The sequence below is a fragment of the Carassius gibelio genome, chromosome A22 (genome assembly GCF_023724105.1).
Source record: "Carassius gibelio isolate Cgi1373 ecotype wild population from Czech Republic chromosome A22, carGib1.2-hapl.c, whole genome shotgun sequence".
In the NCBI taxonomy this organism is placed as follows: Eukaryota; Metazoa; Chordata; class Actinopteri; order Cypriniformes; family Cyprinidae; genus Carassius; species Carassius gibelio.
The window spans coordinates 20850187-20871617 of NC_068392.1; the positions used below are offsets into that span (position 1 = coordinate 20850187).

The following is a 21431-nucleotide window of genomic DNA, read 5'->3' on the forward strand; positions in this document are numbered from 1 at the left end:
TGATCTATTCTAATTCTGAAGAGGAACAAATAAACCATGTCAAGACCGTACTCACTCGACTCCTAGAGAATCAACTGTATGTCAAAGCAGAAAAATGTGAGTTTCACGTTAGACAGACATGAATACGCACAAAACTCATTGACTCACTCGTCCACAGGCCTGACTCCTTTCCAGTGCATCCTTGGTTATCAACCCCCTATGTTCCTGTGGTCTGACGCCACATCCTCCCTACGAACCAGGACAGCGGGTCTTGCTCTCCACAAGGGACCTCATGTTGCGGCTACCAAGCAGGAAGCTCTGCCCAATGTATGTTGGTCCTTTCAAGATACTCAGAAGAGGTCACCTACCAGTTAGAGCTTCCTGGCTAATTATCATATCTCTCCATCCATTCATGTGTCGCTACTCAAGCCGGTCCACCTGGATGTTGACCCTAACCATGAGACTCAACAACCGCCACCGCTGCTGGACATTGATGGATCGCCAGCATACAAGGTGAATGAGTTACTGGACTCAAAATGGAGAGGGGGGTCAGCTTCAATACTTGGTGGACTTGGAGGGCTATGGACCTGAGGAGAGATTATGGCTAGCTGCTAGCGACATTCTGGATCCCTCTCTCATGGAGGACTTTCATCAAGCCAGACCCGATCGACCAGCGCCAAGACCACAGGGAAGTCCACACCGAGTGCCAGGAGGCACTCATAGGGGCGGGGATTCTGTAATGCTGCACCAGCAGAGGAAACCTTCTCCTGAGTACTGACTGTTTACCGCTCCCTCTGGATTTCCTGTTTGACATTATTTAACAAGAGTTAGCGTGACCTATTCACCTGGCTACTTGTCTCTGCCTTTTGGATTCCACTTGTGCATGTTGAAAGATCGGACTGCTATTACTGTTCTGACTCTGTCTATAAGATCTTTCCCTAATACACTTCTGCAAATGGATTCTAATTCTACCTCAGCCTCCTCGTTACACCTATACTTTATTAATATATTATATTAGGAAATATATAGAGTTTGGGCTCTTTAATTTATACCACTGTCTTCGTCCATTGAGTAACGTATTTTATTTAGGATTTAGGTAAAGGCACAAAACACTGAACGTAATTTAGCGCAATTTGCTTGTCTGTAAATAATATGCTTATATGTTTATTATTAAAAACGTGTTTCCTCTAGTGTAACTGTTTTAGTAGGATACATTAAGCCAAGCGTTTGTGAAAAAGTCTGTGGCCACACCACTGCGCTAATGGTACAGCCCACAACACAAATTGTACGTTTTTTTTATTTTTATTATTGTTAAGGTCACAATTTAACAAAAGTTAAATAAAAAAATGAAAGAAAATGGCAGTTGGTCATTTATGAAGTAGCTGAAAAAAATAATTTTTCGTTTTCGCATTTGCTCCATATGGTCTGAAAATTTAATTGTGAAGTGTTACACGGACCAACATATATGTGTAAAACCTGAGTATACGTTGGGCTTTATTTTTCAAGGCTATCAGACTTTTCAACGGGCAGACAGTAAATTAAAGACCATTGATTCTTTCTTTAGAATATTTGTTATATTAAACAATAAAACTCACAATCAATTAAAATGCAGTTTGATGCTTACCTCTGTACATGAGGTAAAAAGGGAAGGACATGACGTTTGGCCTAGTATGGTGTCCCATACTTGGAATTTGGAATTTAACCCATCCAAGTGCACACACACTGCAGTGAACACCCGGGGAGCAGTTGGGGGTTAGGTGCTGTAATAATAAAATCTTCGTATTCATCCGAAAGAAGGAGGCAGGAACCGGCGCACAATCCAAATTAAACTTTAATATTTTAAAATAAACACAAAACAGTGCACCAGCCCCTCACGGATGACTGGTGTGCATAAATAAAAACCAAAACATAAAATTAGGCCCAGGCCTGGTCCTCTCTCGTCCTTCACGGTCGTCGCTCCAGTTTTATAATTTCCCAATCATTCCGCCGGCCTCACTCCTTGTTCCCACGTCCCTCCGCCCCGCCCCACTCGCCACAGGTGCCTTGCTCAATGGTCTCAATGGTCGTGGTAATGAAGGTGAAAGAGAGCACAGGATAGTCACTCCCCCCACCTACAATCCCTGCTGGAGCTGAAACTCAAACCTGCAACCTTTGGGTTACAAGTCTGACTCTCTAACCATTAGGCCACGACTGCCCCGTCAAGTGAGCGGATTAATCAGATTGAAACAGAAACTCATAACTGGGGACTGATTTAACCATGAGGCACCTAACAATCCTGTCTTTATTTGTCTGTCTCTCAGGTTGTGCAGTCTGACGCTGAAGAAGCTTATCGTTTTGAAAGAGCTGGACCGTGAACTCAGTTCTGTTGTCATCGCTGTCAAGATACAGGTAAAACGACACCATTATTATGTGACTTCTGCATGTGTCCTGGCCTGTCGAAGGTGGAAGTGTTGTTGTGTCGGTCAGTGTTTGATATCACATGGGCTCAGTGCTTTACACAAGGCACTGTGGTAAGTGTGAGCTGTTGCCAAGGCGACAGCTTGCTCAGTCGGAAGATGGGATTGAACGCAATGGCATGTGGGGGGGGGGGGGGCGAAGAGGTGCATTGTGGGATACACAGAGGGGGTAATTTCAGAGCACTTGGAGGCCCTTAGCATTCCACATAGGTCGCTTTGGACACACTGTGTTTGGTACTTCTTTCAGAGTTAAAAGAGAAATATTTTGACTTCTATGTATATTATAAAAATGACTAGATATTCATTTTCTTAGGGAAATAGCACAGCTTGCCAGGCAATAAAAAATCATGTTTTAAGAGCCTTCTTTGCATCTTAAAACATGAGACACAGCACTCCAGAATGGTTTTAAAAAGCGCAGCACAGAAAGCCTCCTCCGCCATGTTGCCATCAAATAACACAATTTCCATGCAAACTTGCTTCTGTGAACAAAAGTTTCCAATGCTTGCCCCGCCTTTGGGGTCTTCTGATTGGTCCACTGTTTTGGAACTGACATTGATGGCCAGTGCGGTGTGAATAAGTTTAAATTCTTTGAACTTGACACAGCTTCCTAAAAAATGCAGTCATGTCCGTCTAGCCTGTTAAATTCTTTTATAAAAAGAAAAATTATGGAAAATTACTGAATTACTTTAGCATAATGAAAATACAGTGCAACAAGAATGATAAGACCAATCATAATTCAGCAAGACACAATTCTTAATTTTTGGAAATGAAACAATGTTGCTCTTGGTTAGATTTTGATTGGAAAACATTCTATCATTGAAATGGGAGAGAGATTTTTAAACAAAGACGCTTTCAAACCAAGAAAATAAAAAAAGAGACCAAAAAAAAAGTGACGCAATAAACTTTTTAATTTAAATGAACGCCTCTTAATGCATCTGTTCAGACCGACATTAGCTTTTGTAAGCTGTATCTGCAACAGATTTCTTTTTTTAAATACTTTATTTTAAAGGTTTTGTTCAAGTAAAAACACAGAACAAACAACACTGGCTCAGATTACACACACACACACACAAAAAAAACGTATGTAAAAGTACATTAATAGAATGCTGCACAACAGGCTAGGTGCCCAGAAGGGATATGCAGACTAGATCTTAGAGAAGTCTTTGGGGGCCGACTGAGCTGTTAACTTGTCCAAATACCCGAGAAATGAACCCCAGACAGCGGAAAACTTTTCAATAGATTCAGTCCTCAAAAGTCGAAGTCTTTCCATCTGTATGACGGAGATCATATCCTTAATCCACATCTGGAAGGAAGGGGGCGAGGGTGACTTCCAGTTCTTAAGCACAAGTCTCTTAGCCACGACCATACCCAGCATTAAGGACTGTTTCAATGCACTTGAAAGGTTAGAGGTGCGCTGTGAGAGGCCGAAGATGGCAAGTTCAGCATCCGGTGGAAGAGGCTTATTGTAAGGCTTGGAGTACCAGTCAAAAATGCTTGACCAAAATCCAGACAATAAAGGGCAAAACCAGAAACATGAGAAGCTGTATCTTCTGCCACCTTACACCTGTCACACATTGGTGAAACGGAGGGGAAGATTTTATGCAATTTAGCTTTGGTGTAATGTAAGCGGTGAATAACTTTGAACTGGATCAGTTGGTGTCTGCTATTGACTGAACAAGCATGTATCGTAGTCAAGCATCTGTCCCACGTGTCATCAGAGAGCTCAACTCCTAGATCTTCCTCCCAGGCCTCTTTACATCTTACAGTAGGGGCTGAGAGGCAACTTCCAAATAAAGAAACAAATTTAGAAATAAGACGTACAGAGCCAGGAGGATTAAAAAAAACATCGAAAAAAACATGTTTCTCCGGGAGGAGTTCAAAATTACATATTTTGGACTACACATAATGTCTGATTTGTAAATAATGAAAAAAATGCGCGAGGCAAATCAAATTTCTCTCTTAACTGATTAAAAGATGCAAACCGTCCCTCAATATAAAGGTCTTTAATGGAACCCAAACCCTTTTCCCTCCAGACATAATAAGTTCTATCAGACCATGGGGGTAAAAAGGACTGATTGTAACACATTGGCATATGAACGGTGGTCTCGGGCAGGGACAGAGCTTTTCTCACTTGATTTAAAATTTTGACAGAATTTTTCAAAACAAAGCTTAATTTATTCAAATCTTTGGGCTTATCCAATTTGGAGAACATCAGTGCCTTTAAGGAGGTGCCAACAGCCAAGTTGGTCTCCATTTGTACCCACAAGGGGGCCTCAGGGGTCTCATTACCCGGCGCCCCCTTCAGCCAGAACATTAAAGCCCTAATATTGGCAGCCCAATAATAATGTTTAAATACTGGCATACCCAGTCCACCCAAAAACTTGGATTTTTGTAGATGACTCTTAGAAATCCGGTGGGTCTTATAATTCCAAAAATAAGACAGGATTATAGAATCCAGTTCCTTAAGAGGGTAAGAAAAATAGGGAGATTTTGACACAAATATAGGAATCTAGGAAGAGAAACCATTTTAATTGAATTTATACGGCCAATCATAGACAAAGGTAAAAATTTTCAATTCCCTATATTGCTTTTGAGCTTAGAAAGAAACTCCAAAAAATTTAACTTAAATATTAATTTGGGATCTTTGGGGATTGTCAGTCCAAGATACGTGAAATGATCCCTAACTATCTTAAATGGCATATTCTCATAAAAACCAGGGCTGTAAGCATCAGAGAGAGGCATAAAGTTACTCTTTGACCAATTAATGGTATATCCCGATAGTCTCCCAAAAGAAGTAATTAATCTGCAACAGACTTCTTAATCTGGTGTTCTAATATTTTTCCATCACATTGTCAATAAAAAATAAAAAAGAAATGATCAACAAACCTGAACAGTCAAGAAAATCAAGAGGGTATTAGGATCATTTACATTTTTTAATTATTATTGTAACGTATGTAAATTATCGTGGTTATCAAACAAAACAAATGTTTATTCACGACAAAATGTGATAATGCATTTTTGATCTTGCCTCACAGCATCGATGTGATCTTACATGTTCAAAGATATAATAATTCTCTGTATTTGCACATTAGCTTTGTCTAGTTTTCATATATCAAGGTAGTATTTGATGGACTGCCTTTAATATATGCCAAGTTGAATAAAAAACACTGTATTGCTGCATTTTGTCATAAAGTACAGTAATTTGCAATACAGTAATGAGAGTTATACTGTATTGTATATTGTATACTGTATACTGAGTGGCATTGATATTTAAAGATCAGTCTTTAAATATCAGTTTAAAGGAAATGATTCTGTCATTCATTTGGTGAGGATTAGAGCACATCCTCTTAGGTAACATGAAGTGTACTTATCTCGCCCACTCATCTTTTCCAGATGGATCATTGAAGGTTTTAAACAGGTTTACTGTGTGCTCATCAGACTCTGAAAATAAAGGTTGTCTCATACTCCCAAAGTGGCGCCTCAGCGATTAAAATAATGGCTGTTCTTCAAAAGGACAGAAGATAGGTTTCTGTCAGAGATCTCATTATTTCTCCTCTTCTGCTCACTGAAGCGTCCGCCTGAATCAACACTTCGAAGGCCAAACCATTCACAGCTCTTCCGCAGTCCGGACACAATCAGACTGAGCATGCATTTGCTTTTCATTCAGAGCTTGTTAGTGCTGCAAGACGTTTTCTCTGTCTCTGTCTCTGTCTCGTTGTTTTGAACTCAGAAAGCAGAAGGGCTGAATGTGCTTTGCAGAGAAACCTTGATGGATGTATTCTGTGCTTCCCAAAGGGCTTCTTCACATCATGTTAGTTCTGTGGGTTTGGACAGTAGTCTAACAAAATTAAGAGACTACTGGAAAATCACTGGCAATATTTGTACTATTTAAATATAACTGCTTTTAAATGGAATATATATTTTAATATGTAATTTATTTCTGTGATCAATAAGTTGAACTTTCAGCATCATTACTGGCGTCTTCAGTGTCACATGACCCTTCAGAAATCATTCTAATATACTGATTTGCTGTTCAAGAAACACATTTGTTGTTGTTGTTGTTATAAATATTTAAAACTGTTTTTTTTTGATGAATGGGGGAGGATTCAGAAATAATTACTTTTATTAAGTTAGGATGCTTTAAGTTGATCAAAAGTGATGATAGACATTTATAATGTTACAAAAGAGTTCTATTTCAGATAAATGCTGTTCTTCTGAACTTTCTATTCAACAGAGAAACCTGAAAAAAAAATCTAATCATTTTCAACACAATAATAATAATAAAAAATTTTATTTATTTTTTTTGAGCAGCAAATCAGCATAGAATGATTTCTGAAGATCATGTGACACTGAAGACTGGAGGAATGATGCTGTAAATACAGCTTTGAAATCACAAGAATAAATTACATTTTGAAATATATTCCAATAGAAATTAAATATTCAAATAAAAATATTTCACTATATTGCTATTTTTGCTGTATTTTGGATAAAAAGTGTATGCAGGTGTAGTGTGCAGAGGAGACTTCTTTAAAAAACATTCCATATCTTACTGATCAAAACCTTTTGACTACTGTAATAGAACACAAAAGTGCCTTAATGTCAAAATTAGTACAATATATTTGTTGAAAAATTCCAATACTGAGCACACTATTAAATTATTAGGCTGTGACTCATTTCTGTCTGCTCAAGCTCCCTCCCTCTCTCCTTGTACAATAACTCCATGTAAATATCTGCCTCTGCTAATTTTTTTTTATTATTTTTTTATGTACCTTTACAATTGATATTGAAGTCCTTAGGACAGTATTCTGAATGATAATCATAATGGGGTGCTACTGAGCCTAACAGATACTAGCAGTTTAATACTCTACTAGGTAAATAAAGACAAAACTATCTATCGTATTTCCAGATGAACCTGTCCTGCACTTGAAGCCTGAACAGGTCTGTGATGTAGCTACAGTTCACTGCTTCTTCTGGCCCCTTCATCTCTTTCATCGGTGTTTGACGGAAGCACAGAACAGATGTGAGCCGATTTGTGAAGCGCAGTGCAGGCAGTCAGACTAACAGATTTATGATGTATTTATTATATAATTATTTTTTTTTTAATTATCACTTTGTTGCATTGAGATGGCATACATATAATACATTAATAATAATAAAATATAAAGAAACGGGCCAAATCCGACGCCGGGTCACCAGTAATACTTCTGGTGCTCCCGATGGCCAGTACGGGCTTGTTGGTAGGGGATCAAATACTTATTTCACTCACTGAAATGCAAATCAATTTCTAACCTGTTATATAATGTGTTTTTTCTGGATTTTTTGGGTAATTATTGTGTCTCTATCCGTTAAAATAACCCTACCATAAAAAAATGACAGACCCTTCATTTCTTTGTAAGTGGGCAAACTTACAAAATCAGCAGGGGATCAAATTAAAATTTTCCCCACTGTATTGTATGTGTATTCGGCTGTAAACAGCAGGTGGCGGTTCAGAGTAAATGTCATCTGAACCAGCAGGAAGCAACAACTAGCTCTGAACTTTACATTTACCTACTGTGGTAAATTATTAATTGTTCAGTAATTGTTACTTCTGTATACTTCATACACAGAAAATTGACAGCAACAACAAAAAGAAGGGGGAAAAAGACAAGATTGTGAAGCACCGACCTTCACTGTGTTTCTGATTAATATACTGTGCATATATATATATATATATCCTGGTTAAGAGTCTGGGATCAGAAGGATTACATTTTTTTCACATATCAAAGGAAGCACGAAACGAGGAGACACAGAAGACTGCTCAAAAAATGACATTTAATAACAAAACCAAAGGGAATCCAAAATGAGGGAATTAACAAGACACGGCTCAATAAAATGTAACTTAACGGGAACAGGAACAGACCAAATAAGGGCATAATCAAACTAGGATTATAACAAACTAGGGAAAAACTAGCACATAAAGCATGTAGGGGAGAAAAACACACACAAAACAGTCCATGGGTATGACACAAGGATGCATTCAATCGATCAAAAGTGACATTAAAGACTTGTTGCAAAAAAAAGAAAAAGAAAAAATCAGCTGTTCTTTTGACATTCATATTTATCAAAGGATCCTGAAAAAAAAAATGTGTTCCTTAAACCGTATTGTAGTTTCCACAAAAATATCCAGCAGCACAACTTTTTTCAACATTGATAATAATCAGAAATGTTTCTTGAGCTGCAAATCAGCGTATCAGAATAATTTTTGAAGGATCATGTGACACTGAAGACTGGAGTAATGATGTCACCGCAATCAGTTATATTTTACAATATATTCAAACAGAAAATATTTTTAATGGTAACATTTGTAAACATTTAAATTGTAAAAATATTTTCATCTTACAGTAATTTTGATAAATGCAGCCTTGGTGAGCAGCTATAGCTATTGGCCACTCTGCAATGTTTAGATATGTGTAGATATGTGCATTTGTCATCAAAAGCCCGTATCAGTCCACCAGTAGTGATTATCTGTGTGTCACGTGAGCTGGGCTGTGACGGATCGCCCCATTAGCAAACAGATGAACGCTGAAGCAGGGGTCTCTGTTAGCATGACAGACAGCTCATATCTGACAGTAACAAGAAAGTATTATTCGACACATTCAGTGTTCTTGGTCTTGTTTTATGCTTTCGCTGTCAAACCATACGGACAACATTTCAGTTTGCAAGTATCAGTCAGTACTCAGTAGCATTCCTTTCAGTTTTGAGACTGCGTGGGTTTATTTCCAAACTTTGCTTCAGTGTTTGATTTGATTTGCTTGAGAGTGCATCTGAAGTTTATGAATACATGTGCTCATAAGAGGCTGATATCAGATACGTGTCTCTCCGTGTCCTCAGGGGTCGAAACGCATCCTGAGGTCGAATGAGTACATGCTCCCACCCAGTGGCCTGATGGAAACAGACCTGGAGCTCACCTTTTCCCTGCAGGTACACCTGTCTGAGCCCTGGACTTCTTATATGTGTGTAACTGAACATACGCTGTTAAACACTATTCCGTCAGGATTTGTTTTCTGAGGTTCATTTATTTACATGCTAACAGGTCTCATCGCTTCTGCTTGTCAGAGAACATGCTAACAGCCGTAATAAATTACGTAAATAAATTACGTAATAAAATTTCCTTACAGTATTATGTATAAGCAAAAAAATTAAATAATAATTAATTACTCTGCAAGCTTTCATGTTTAAGTGTTTACCTCATCACCACTTTCCCGTTGTTTCTTCCAAGAACCCCCTGTTTTCCTCAGTTTGGGTCAGATATCCGGCATTTATAGCTGACACTTTAAGAGTTGCTTTGACAGGGAGTATGATGGGAAGATTTCATCAAATAAAGTGTGTGTGTGCTACCGTTGCAACAATGTTGTGGATAAAAATGTATGTAATCTCAAGCAACAGTACGCTCAAATGACTGTACTGTTGTACTTCCTTTCTGTAGTACCCACATTTCCTGAAGAGAGATGCCAACCGGCTGCAGATCATGCTTCAAAGAAGGAAACGTTATAAAAACAGAACTATTCTGGGCTACAAGACGCTGGCTGTTGGTGTTATTAATATGGCTGAGGTACGGGCAAATCAATCACACAAACCCGGTGTCCAGTTCATTGAAGCTTCTGCCAGACAGACTGTTGTCTTCTTAATCTGACCCTTCTCCAGTAGTTAAATGACCCATGCTCACAGCTGTCAATACATGATATCTTAGTGATGGGTTGGCCATTGTTGCCACAGACTTGCCAGCTCTTTGATAATAATGGCAGAACTAAAGAGCCCAATGTTTATGTGTCGCCCCTTGTGAAGAACAGGTGTATTAAATGTGTTACTTTATTGAATCGCAAATCCACTAATAAGTATCTTCAGATAATATGTAGTATAACAGTTTTTGATTAGATTTGACACATTTCTCCAAACTTTGTAATTACCCTTAACAGATTGTTAGTTTTCACTCGTTTTATACAAATTACAAATCAATTATACACAATGTGAATCATTTTCTCAAAACACTGTTCACAAGTCTCTCAAATGTTTTCGTAATAGTTCATACAACCAACAAAAGCCATTGTAGCTCCTTTTATTTCTTTTTTATTATTTTTTGTCCAAACATAACAGACAAAACTCAACTAATTTGGCCCTAAATTAATAAATGCTCGTTTAATAACACAGACAACACAGTTTTTCTGTTTGTTCAGACATTTATAACAATTGCTTTAACTATAAAGTGGAAAATATACTAAGAACATACAAATTTAATTTACAAGCTTGTTTCCTCATGGAGACCAAAAAAAGTCCCTACAAGGACAAGGATGTTGGATATTGCCATCATATTGCTACACACATACATATATATTCTTATTTTATACACACACACACACATATACAGGGGTGCACATCAGTTTTCAGCCTTTCAAACTTAAAATAAGCAGGCTTTTATTTTAGCGGGTTTGCTGTCAAGTATACGTGCTTCCAGATTGAGCACTGCTGCTGATTAAAAAGCCTAGATTTATGCTTTCAGATTGAATATAAATATTTTATAGTACAGTTTGTTGATCTAAACAGGTGTTTGTGCATGAGCTGTCAACCATGTCAGTATGCACTTTTTTGTGCATTTTTTTTATTTTGGCCATGCATGCGGACCTGCGGACCACTTATGTGGACCCCTGTCATCATTAACACTGTGTCTACACCGGATGCGACAAAGCAACAATTGAAAATCATTTTAAATTTCTGTCAATACATCATAAATACAAAGCAGCAGCAGTTTTACGTCAGGGATTTGTCGTGTCGCGCCGCATCCAGTGTCACTGATTATAATGAGATCTACAGTGTTTTTTTGCCCCACGCCGCGCGGCGCCACTTGCGTCTGGTGTAGATGCGGTGTAGCTTGTTAACGCATGCAATTACTTTTACCATCCTTAACTCGTTAAAATAATTTTACGCAAAATTACTGAAGCAAAATTTATTTTCTAACTAAATTTTGCTTCTCTGATTGCAAATAATACGTTTTCAGTCCAATGATCCAGTAAACAAATGCATTCGAACAATCCGTACAAAACAGTGTTAATATAAAGGAAACCAGGCTGATTACGTCAGAGATTGCAGAGAAAACAGAGACTCGCATTGCGTTTTTAAGTAAATGATTAATTCCAGTGTGTTTCGCTTAAAAACATGAGCTCTGTCATATTCTGTGATTGTCTCTGAAGAGCGTGAGCCCTCACACGTCACACACGATGTGTGAAGTACAGACTGAATAGATTGTCAACACATCACTACCGCTGTATGGCCAGATGAGACTAGTAATCTCGCTAGTAATGTTTTGATGGATTAAGACTGCATGCGTGAGTCCTTTATATTTATGCGTGTATGAGTTCTCTTGATGCAGAGATCGCACAGACATTTCCATACATTCACGTTGTTTCCACACACATTCATGATAATGTTTTGATTTGTTACTTTTTTGTTGCTGTGTTTAGGTATATTGAATGGATCCGTGTTATGTTGTAGATATATGCACTCAGCAGGCGTTTGGTTTAGAGTATTTTTTTTTGTTTTTGGCATCACCATTTGGTCCTGTTGGGTATCACAACTTGGCTTCTCTAAAATGTAAAAAAGCTCTTTGCTGTTGCACTGTAAACATATTATAAAATTCAGATTTTTGTTTATTTCCTATGTGCTTATATGGGCTCATATTATTTGGTCCTTTGGGGCCTTTTTGGAGTTTCTAAGTGTCCTTTTTTAAATTTATATTGCAGAAAATATAGATTTTAGGGAATCACACTTCAATCTTTTTGTTTACTTTGTGGATATAGCAAATGATGACAAAATAAACATTAGAAACAAGATAAATGGTCAGTGGTTCATTTCGTGTGTGCAATTAATTAATTGCGATTAATCACAGAAAAAACGTGATTAATTATATAAAAAATATTTTTAATCGATATATATATATATATATATATATATATATATATATACCCACCACAGCACTGTACAAGACTGGTATTTTGTTATCAGAAGCGTTTGTTTACAATTTAAAATTTATAACGTTAAATTAAAGTCTTTACTTCAAAATACACTAAATCAATTTAGTTTAATTATCTTTTGTAGTGCTTTAAAGAAGTACACTTGTTGTAATGTGTTAACCAACATACTGAAGCACATGTAAAGTACTTGATTATAATTATAACTTTGTGTTAGTCTGTATTACTTTTAAGATAATGTTCTAAATTGCAACTTTATCATTACAAATATAATGAAAAATAATTCAGGCAATAGATACCAATAGATTATGTGAAGACTGTGAACGTATCAATTCTCAGAATCTTTAGAATGAAAATATTAAGTTCTCTAAATTATTAGGTGCATGTTCATTAAAAGTGAGGGATGAGTGCAACATTTTAATTCTCTTTTGTATTTGTAAGAGTCTCTCCATTTGGGGCCACTCGAGTTAATAATAATTAGAACGTTAGAACACTCGATGACTAATATGTCTTGTTCTTATGTTTCAAGACAGTTATTCTTAAAAAGTTCTAGTGTATAGGAGTGTTGGGGGCCTTTATGTGAGCATGGACCTACATGTATATTTTATTCAGCTATTTAGCAATTAATCTCAGCAGTTTCACCCAAAATTCCAAATTCCTCTCGGCTGAGAATCCTGCGATAATCATATTCAGTTGAGACTCAAACACTGAAATATAGGGGACAATTCATCTTTCCAAGAGATCAATGGGGAATGCAACCTCGAATCGACAAAAAAATAGGGCTTTCAGATGGAGGTCATGAGCTGTAGTTGAGCTAAAAGCACAAGAAGGCGTCTGAAGTATTCTGACTCTTTTATCCAAGTGTTATTTATTTCTGAGTGTTTATGTTTAAAGGTGATGCAGCACCCAACAGATGGAGGCCAGATTTTGGGTCTCCACAGTAACGTGAAGGAAGCACCAGTGCGTGCAGCAGAACTGAGTGTTTATTCACTGTCCAGCCAACCTATTGACCCAGAAGACGGCAGCAGTCAGCCAGAGACAAAGGCCAAAGCTTCAGGTGACACAAAAATGTATCCATATATTAAAAAAGAAAATTACTCTTAAAGTGTGGTCACATTTAATACAAAGTTCTGTCATGAAACTCTAGATGGTGCAGGCCGATAGGTTCTAACTAGTGTTGTGACAGTGAGGAAATTTTCCCACCGGTTAATTGATGAGGGGGTAGGGGCGTTCCCTCTTTTCCACGCTTACCTTTGCTTTTAAACAGCTTGTAAAAGTGATATGCACATTTTACTTCCACTTTCAAATAGCGGCAATTTAGCATAAAGCTATTTTTCTTTTTAGTTTTTTAGAATTTTTTTTTGTTTTTTAGAATTTTTTTTAGTTTTTTTTTGAATTTTTTTGAATTTTGAAATTTTCATTGCTTTCCTCACTTTTAAATAGTTTAAAAGCGCAGTGCTTTTTCAAGGAGGTGAACACATACTGGCAAAATCTTTAACCACTACATCAAACCACTTCATATACCTAGTTGTCCTTGCAATTGCATGACTGTACAAACCACAATATTCCATCAGTGATTGTTCTTGTTTTTTTGTACAGTCATTACATTAACTTAAAGATGCTAATGGGTAGTTTGAGTGCATTAAACTGCAATAAATATAAAATGTCCCCCGGAAACACTCTATACCACAAAACATCCTCCCATCCATCATCTCAGAGCACACACAAAGAAGAAGTCACTGATGCTGCAGTACATTAACAGGGAAAGTAGCGTCAGCAGTTAAAGTGTTCTCAAACTAGAGTGATAAAATTGCTACAAGTTTTGAATGAGTCATTTTATTCGTTTTTTTCTGTTGGATGTCAGATGGTACTGTATGCCTGAGGCCTTTGCTGCATTAAAATGTCAAGTAACATGGGGTCATTAAATGTCTCTTTCTCTTGAAGACCGTTCTCCAGATATGGATAACTATTCTGAAGATGACGATGATAGTTACTCGTCAGAGCAAGAGGCGAGTGATGACGCTGTTCAAGGCCAGGTCAGGAGTTTTTGCTAACATGTCTTTATAAGTCTTGCTCTAAAACATTACTCTAAAAAGTAAAAATTTCTATATAGCTACCTGTTTTCTGCTTTGAATGTAGTCTTATTGGTGTTAGTTTGCAGCACATACGTTATCTTATTGGGAGTATTGGAAGAATTTCCCTAAAAAATAATTCCATCCACTGATAGCATTGTTTAATGGCTGATTATACCGAACTTCGGGTGGTTAGTGATTAAGAAACTAGTGTTGTTAATGTAAAATTTTGTGTCATATCTTTAGAAAAGCATTTCTACCTAACCAAAGCATCAAATTTCCTGAAATTGTTTTGTAGGACCTTTACGATGAAGATGATGATGTTCAGCGGAAACCAAAAAAATCTCGGAGGAAAATGATTAGAACCACATCAATGACCCGAGTATGTACAGCTATATTCCCTCTGTATTTATCCTTGGGGGCCAGTAACAAAGATCTAAGCACTTTCAGAAAGATATTGGACCTAGAATTGAGCCCTGGGGAACACCATTTGTAAAACATCTTTGTATAGCAGGAATAACAGTTTTGCTAACTGATATGATAACCGTGTCAATATCTGATATGATTAAATTGTATTATACTGTATATTGCTGTCAAATAATCCCCCATTATCTATTTGTTTCTGCATGTCTGGCCTTTACAAAATCCATATTGGCTGACCAATATTCAACAACATACAATGAAGTCTCTGTTATCACAGCAGTAGTTAGATGACCCAATCTATTATCATAGATTTATTGTCTTGATACTAGTAACTTCAGGCAGCTACCAGATAGAAACATAAGACAAATTGCTTTTTTGTCCTAAAGGTGGTGTTTGGATCAGTGTTATCTAGTTCACAGAAGGGGATTTTCTAATCCTCTTAAGCTAAATTCACCATCAGGAACACAATTGTTAATCAAGGATCAATGTGTAAACTAGAGAGACACTAATATAGATTTCCTTAAACTTTTCTGAAGCATATTTAAAAAAATTGGGACCCACTTTATATTAAGTGTTTAAATGTGATACAATGAAATTGTGTTGTAACTCTGTACTTATATTTAAAATAAATACTTGTACATGTAATAACATCTATTATTAATTTCTGTAGTCACAGCTTTAATTACACTTTTACTTAACCTACCCCTTAACCCAACCTTGAACCAAACGAAACCATACCTGTCCCAAACCCTATCTGTATCTAACCTTGATTGCAACAAAATTGTTTAGCAATACAACATAAGTTTGTTGTACCTAACAATTTTTTTTTTTATGCAAGTATATAGCAGTTAAAGACGCCTAAATAATAAGTATGACCAAAAATGGTAAATGCTGATTTTTTTAATTTAGTCTTTTTTTTTACTGGCTTAACTAAAACACATACCAAAAAGTAACTTTTTTATTTTGACATTCTCTCAATTTCTCTATAGCAACCCAACTTCAAGCAGAAGTTTGTTGCCCTGCTGAAAAGATTCAAAGTGTCTGATGAGGTGAGAATTTTCTTTGTCTGTCATAAGTTACAACAAAAAAGAAATGAACTCTCCACTCTCTACTTTGCGGTCCTGTGCTTTGTAATCAAAAAATCACTTCAGCCATGAAATTCAACCTTTATAAAAACAGCCCTAGGACTTGGCGATGATTGATCTAGTAGCTGAAATGTGAGAGGAGCTTTGATTTCTGCAGTGTAATATACAGTATGATGTAGAGCTAGTCTAAAACTAAACTTACTGCTTTGCTCTGAGAGGACAAGTCATGTGGCCATGACTTAGGTTATACATATTTCTAGAGCCTACAGGCAAGATTTAAGCAGCTTAATGGTCTCATTGTTAGAGTCTAAGCTTGTTAGTTGATAACTGCTTGACTCTTTGATTCCTCGTCCTCTTGCCTTGGATGTCATGTTGCGTTATCCAAACCCTACAGGAAATTATCCAGATCATTCCAGCAACTTCCTAATTCATGGTGATGACACAGTTTTGTTGCATTGGCAGGCTGTTCCCAAGAGTAGCATTGCCAACCTGAGCTTGTCAATGCAGTAGCTCACTTTGGGTGTGTCTCAAATATGTAGTGTATTTCAAAACACCTATGACTTAAACATGTAATTGACATTTGAAAAAATGGATTAACTTTTGGGAATTTTCAACAGCAATCATGGCTTTCCAGTTATTTTATTTGTTTATTTTATTTTTTTAGAAATCATTATCCACCATTCGTAGCAATGCAAAACATACCATGGCATTAATTTGATCTATGGTGTTTTGCCGGTTAAGTTGGTTTAGCTGGTCTTATGTCCTGGCCAAGTTAGTGCTACGCTTTCTTAAGCAGGGATAGTGGAGCAAAACAATGCTAACTTAAAGTCTGTTAGTGCACTGACACATTTTAAATCAATGTCTACTTATAAAGGATGGATCAGCTGTGAACACAATGCAGTGCTTAAGATGTAAAATGACTTAAATGTCTTTGTTTTATTATCTTGGAAAATAAAAACATAATATTATAATAATTAATGTGTCTCCTTTACTTTCAGACCATCTTTTATCCTCTTTCTGTCTGTTGTTTACTTTTACACAATGAACTTTTGTCTTTTACTCTCAGCTGCCTGAGGAGATGCATTTTATAGTATGAATGGGTCATTAATGGTGATTGCTCTGTCCTGTGAAAATTCTGTCTGAAAACGATTGCATTGTATGCCAGTTTTTTCAGCACATATTGGCTTTTTGAAATGGCCGAATCACACAACAACATGCTCAAGTTATATTTTCCAACAAAAAACATCTCATTAAGGCATTATAGTAATTTCTCATTAACTATAATATCAAAAACCATAATGATTTTTATTTGGCATGAACAAAAGGCAATGCATCACATACTACAATTTTAAAATAATTTATTTACAAATATACAAATATGCTTAATTGTCATAAAGTCATTGTGGTTTGACATGTGACTTGGTCATGTTCTTCATGTTTCATGAGGTTTGTACTTACATATCTACATTTTATTTGCTTTTTTCTGACTTAAAAAGGTCTTGGACTCAGACCCGGTTGATCAAACACAGGAGGTTGAAGATTTGGATCTTCTGTATGACAGTCTGGAGGTTTATAACCAGAGTGACAGTGGCCCAGAGATGGACGACAACGAGAGTCTTCTCAGCACTCCCAAACCCACACTAAAGTAAGAACCATGAGTCATAGCGCTAGGCTGATGCATATTACACACAAAAATGTCTACAAATTTGGCATCGGACGTTGTCTACAGTGACTAGTTTGCATTTACATCAACAATGTACATTCATAAAGGTTAAAAATCAAGTGACTGGGAGCAATGGCTTTACAACCAACTTCAATAAACTACCACATGCTCAATTTTTTAGAACAAGTTTTATTTTGGAAACATTCTGTATAAAACAGATGAAAATAATGTTTGCCTTGAAAAACCCATTGAATGAAATGTATTTAATATTTTAAGTAGAAATGTTTCTTCAAATTCTGATTAAATGTTAGAAGCAACAGCCTCTTGCATATAGAGGTGAGAAAATGAATAATCCAGCTGCAGTTGTTCCTACTTCTAGATGCTGTAATCTCATTTGTAGTCTTCAAATCATGGGACACACCATTAAATGTATTCCTTTTGACAAGGAATGGTTATTTTATTTTTTTATTTTTTGCTAAATACTATTGTTCTGGAGGATAAATTGTTTGTATAGGAATGACGAACAAGAGGAACAATTTTTAATGCTTGAACCACCAGAGTGAAAAAGTGAATGACTTCCAGTTGCATTGTCTTCGCAAATCGCCGCCAGTGTAAACGCCTCTTAAAGAACACTTAGGAAAAATTAACTGCTACTTTATTGCTGACCATGAAACTGTTTTAATATTCTTAACATGTGTATGTTTTCCATTCAAGGCCGTTCTTTGAGGGAATGTCTCACTCCAGCTCACAGACAGAGATCGGCAGTTTGCACAGTCAGAAGAGCCAACCGAGAGAGAAAACCTCCACTGTATGTCTGACATTTTGAATGCTTGAATTATCAAAATTATTCTGCCTTAACAAAGGCAAATACAGAATATGCCAGTGTTGATTATATTTTATAGTTAATATCTGTTAATAGTGCAACATCATCATAACAAATGTGTAATTAGAAATATTTTAGACACAAAATATATAGTTTACCATAAATGTTCATCAGTACATTCAGCAGCACTTTAACCATATTTTAAAGACAAAAGAAGTAATGTAATTATGAAATTACATATAAAGATGCACTGAAGTCCTACTTATGTGGGCCATAAAAGCTCTCTAGAGCAATTAAAATTTAATATAAATTAAAGCTACATTATATTTTAATTTAATTGCAGTTACCATGCAGTTAAGTGCGAGAAAAAATTACATTTGTTTCACACTTAAGTTCTTTTAAAATGTGTTCTTTAAGTGCTCTTTTTAAAGGTATGCTTTTTTTTCACAAGATTATGGAGGAGATAAGAAAATACTTGAAGAACCAGAGCCTGAACCCCATGCTCACAATTTGCTGTGTTTCTGTGTGTGTTGCAGGGTGGCGATCTGTTAACAGTGGATAAGAACAGGATGGCGGGTGGACGATATCCGGATGACCCTACAGTGGTGGACTCTACAGCTGGGGTCAGTGACAATTCTTGTATCTTTATACATTTATTATAGAGTAATTTTTATACAGCTGTCTGGAATAGTGTAGAATATGGATTACTTAAACAGATAGCTGATATCTGTTTACTATCCTTGTTTCTTTTATTCTGTTGATTACCAATGTGTTCGCTTTGTGTCTATCAGTTCGCATCTGTTTAAAGGTGTTTGAGTATTTAAACATGTTTACTACCCAGAATCAACACAACAACAGCTCATTTATTGCTCTTTTTGTCAACCATCTTTCTGTGGATCAGATCAAGAATAAGAAGTAATGTTTATTAAAATCATATTTATCAATGTTTATTCCTTTAAACTAAGTATCAGTGTTATTTTAATGTTATTGTCATGCTCCGGAGAGGAACGAGGAGACACGGTATACACAAAACAATCTTTAATGGAGTCCAGGAACAGGGTACATCCAACACAAGGAATCACAGGAAACACACATAACAACAAGTAGACAAACAGGAACTGAATTGACTAGGGCTTTAAAAAACAGGATAATTGGGGTAGAATGAGACACGTCTGGTATCAGATTAACACAATCAATGGGAGACAAAAACTGGGTCACAAGGAGCAAAAACACACACAGACAATTATTTATTAGGGCTGGTAAGGGGTTAAAATTTTTTATCTAATTAATTACATGATGTGGTTATTAATTCATCGAATTAATCGCACATCAAATTTGGAGAAATTACTCCCAAAAGATAATTTAAAGTCATTGTTGTGTAAAGCATCAAAAATGCATTACAAAAAATAGGTTCAGCTAGAAATATTTTGTTTGATAATATTTTAAGAATGAAATTATTTCTTTAATGAAATTATCTTCTAAATAATCAACTAAAACTGCCAGTAGGTGGTGGTAAATGTCTTGATGATTAAGTCATCGAGTCATTTATTCATTCAATTGATTCATTCAGGAGTGAAGTAACTGGTTCTTTGTGAATGGTTCATTGAATCATTAGGATTGTTTGACTTGAAGCGGATCATCACCATCAGACCGATCGGTGTGTGATGTCAAAGAACTGCAAGAGCTTAGAGAGCAATGACTCCTTGTGTTTTTGAATTGCTCTCGCGCTACTTTCATACACCCATCGGTCTGTGCAGCGCCAATGCTTATGCCAATGGTTCAACGGGCCACATGGATCACCAAATTCATTCAAAACGTGGATTAAGAAATGAAATGCTGCTGTGGGTTTCTTGAAGATGGACACTTCTGCTTTGTCTTTAACTTCTGGTTGGCAAAATTTTGCAAAACAGACAACATTGTGTCTAAAATAACACAATATTAACTTCTTAATGAACTGTTGAATAAGATGAGTATGACATTTGTCTGGGGCGGGGCAAGAGAGTCAAATGCGTTAATAATTTTAACGCATTAAATTACCAGCCCTATAATTTATATATTATTATATTGACTGGCCAATCAGAGCACACATCACTTTTCAGAACAATGAGATTTGTAAAAATCAATGCGTTTGAGAAAGGCGGGGCATAGATGAGCTACAATAATTTACATTATGTGGAAAGTAATGTGTTTTTTTGACGTTAAACCGCATAAAGACTTACACTAAATACACAACATGTTATTTTTTAGCAATGTCATATGACCCCTTTAAACACTTCACCCTTTTTACAGCAGCTTTACTTCACAAATAACTGATAGTCATGACCTAAATATAATTTTAATTTACAATTATCGGTACTAAAATTTGCCATCAGTACCTTCCTCTCTAGTTTCATCAGTCATACGCACTGATGATATCTGATACTGGGCCAGTAAGCAATTACCTAGAAAACACTCAGAACAATGCAAGCAATCACCAGTCACTTTTTCTTAGTAAAAGAAATGTTCTATCCTTCTTTCATAAGGGCCAACCTGTTTTTCAGTTTTTGTGCCTGACTGCTGATAATGCATGGTTGTGATCTGTGTCGCACACTTAATCAGTTCTAACAATATCTAGTGTGTGGAAGTCACACACACACCACAATTCTGCTTTGTGGCTAAGTGGCTGTCGCCACAGCAACATGACAATTTTCACGAGCTCTTGAAGAGAGTGATACATGTTCCCGTCTGATGTGTATCTCTCCACGCAGGAGCTGGTGGAGGACGAGGCGGGTGGCGGCATGGCAACATGTGATCCTAGCATTAGCTGGGACGTGAGCACAGAGAAATTACCAGGAACAGTGGGCAAACTCTGCAAGGCTGAGTCGCAGACTCTCATCTCACCTAGGTAATAGACACCACCTTCTATTCTTGCCTTCCTGCTTTCCTTTTC

The 21431-nt window shown here is 36.6% G+C and overlaps 1 protein-coding gene across 4 annotated transcripts in view; it reads left to right on the plus strand.

The window, feature by feature from the left end:
* Positions 1–21431, plus strand: part of LOC127943305 (phosphofurin acidic cluster sorting protein 2-like) — a 61700-nt gene that overhangs the window by 28289 nt on the left and 11980 nt on the right. For all 4 annotated transcript variants that reach the window (XM_052539664.1, XM_052539662.1, XM_052539663.1 and 1 more), the window contains exons 2-12: positions 2280–2367; positions 9306–9395; positions 9901–10026; positions 13331–13493; positions 14381–14472; positions 14807–14890; positions 15921–15980; positions 17513–17661; positions 18394–18487; positions 19039–19125; positions 21250–21386. In XM_052539664.1, the coding sequence (XP_052395624.1) occupies positions 2280–2367; positions 9306–9395; positions 9901–10026; positions 13331–13493; positions 14381–14472; positions 14807–14890; positions 15921–15980; positions 17513–17661; positions 18394–18487; positions 19039–19125; positions 21250–21386 (1170 nt within the window). The remainder of the gene's footprint in view (positions 1–2279; positions 2368–9305; positions 9396–9900; positions 10027–13330; positions 13494–14380; positions 14473–14806; positions 14891–15920; positions 15981–17512; positions 17662–18393; positions 18488–19038; positions 19126–21249; positions 21387–21431) is intronic.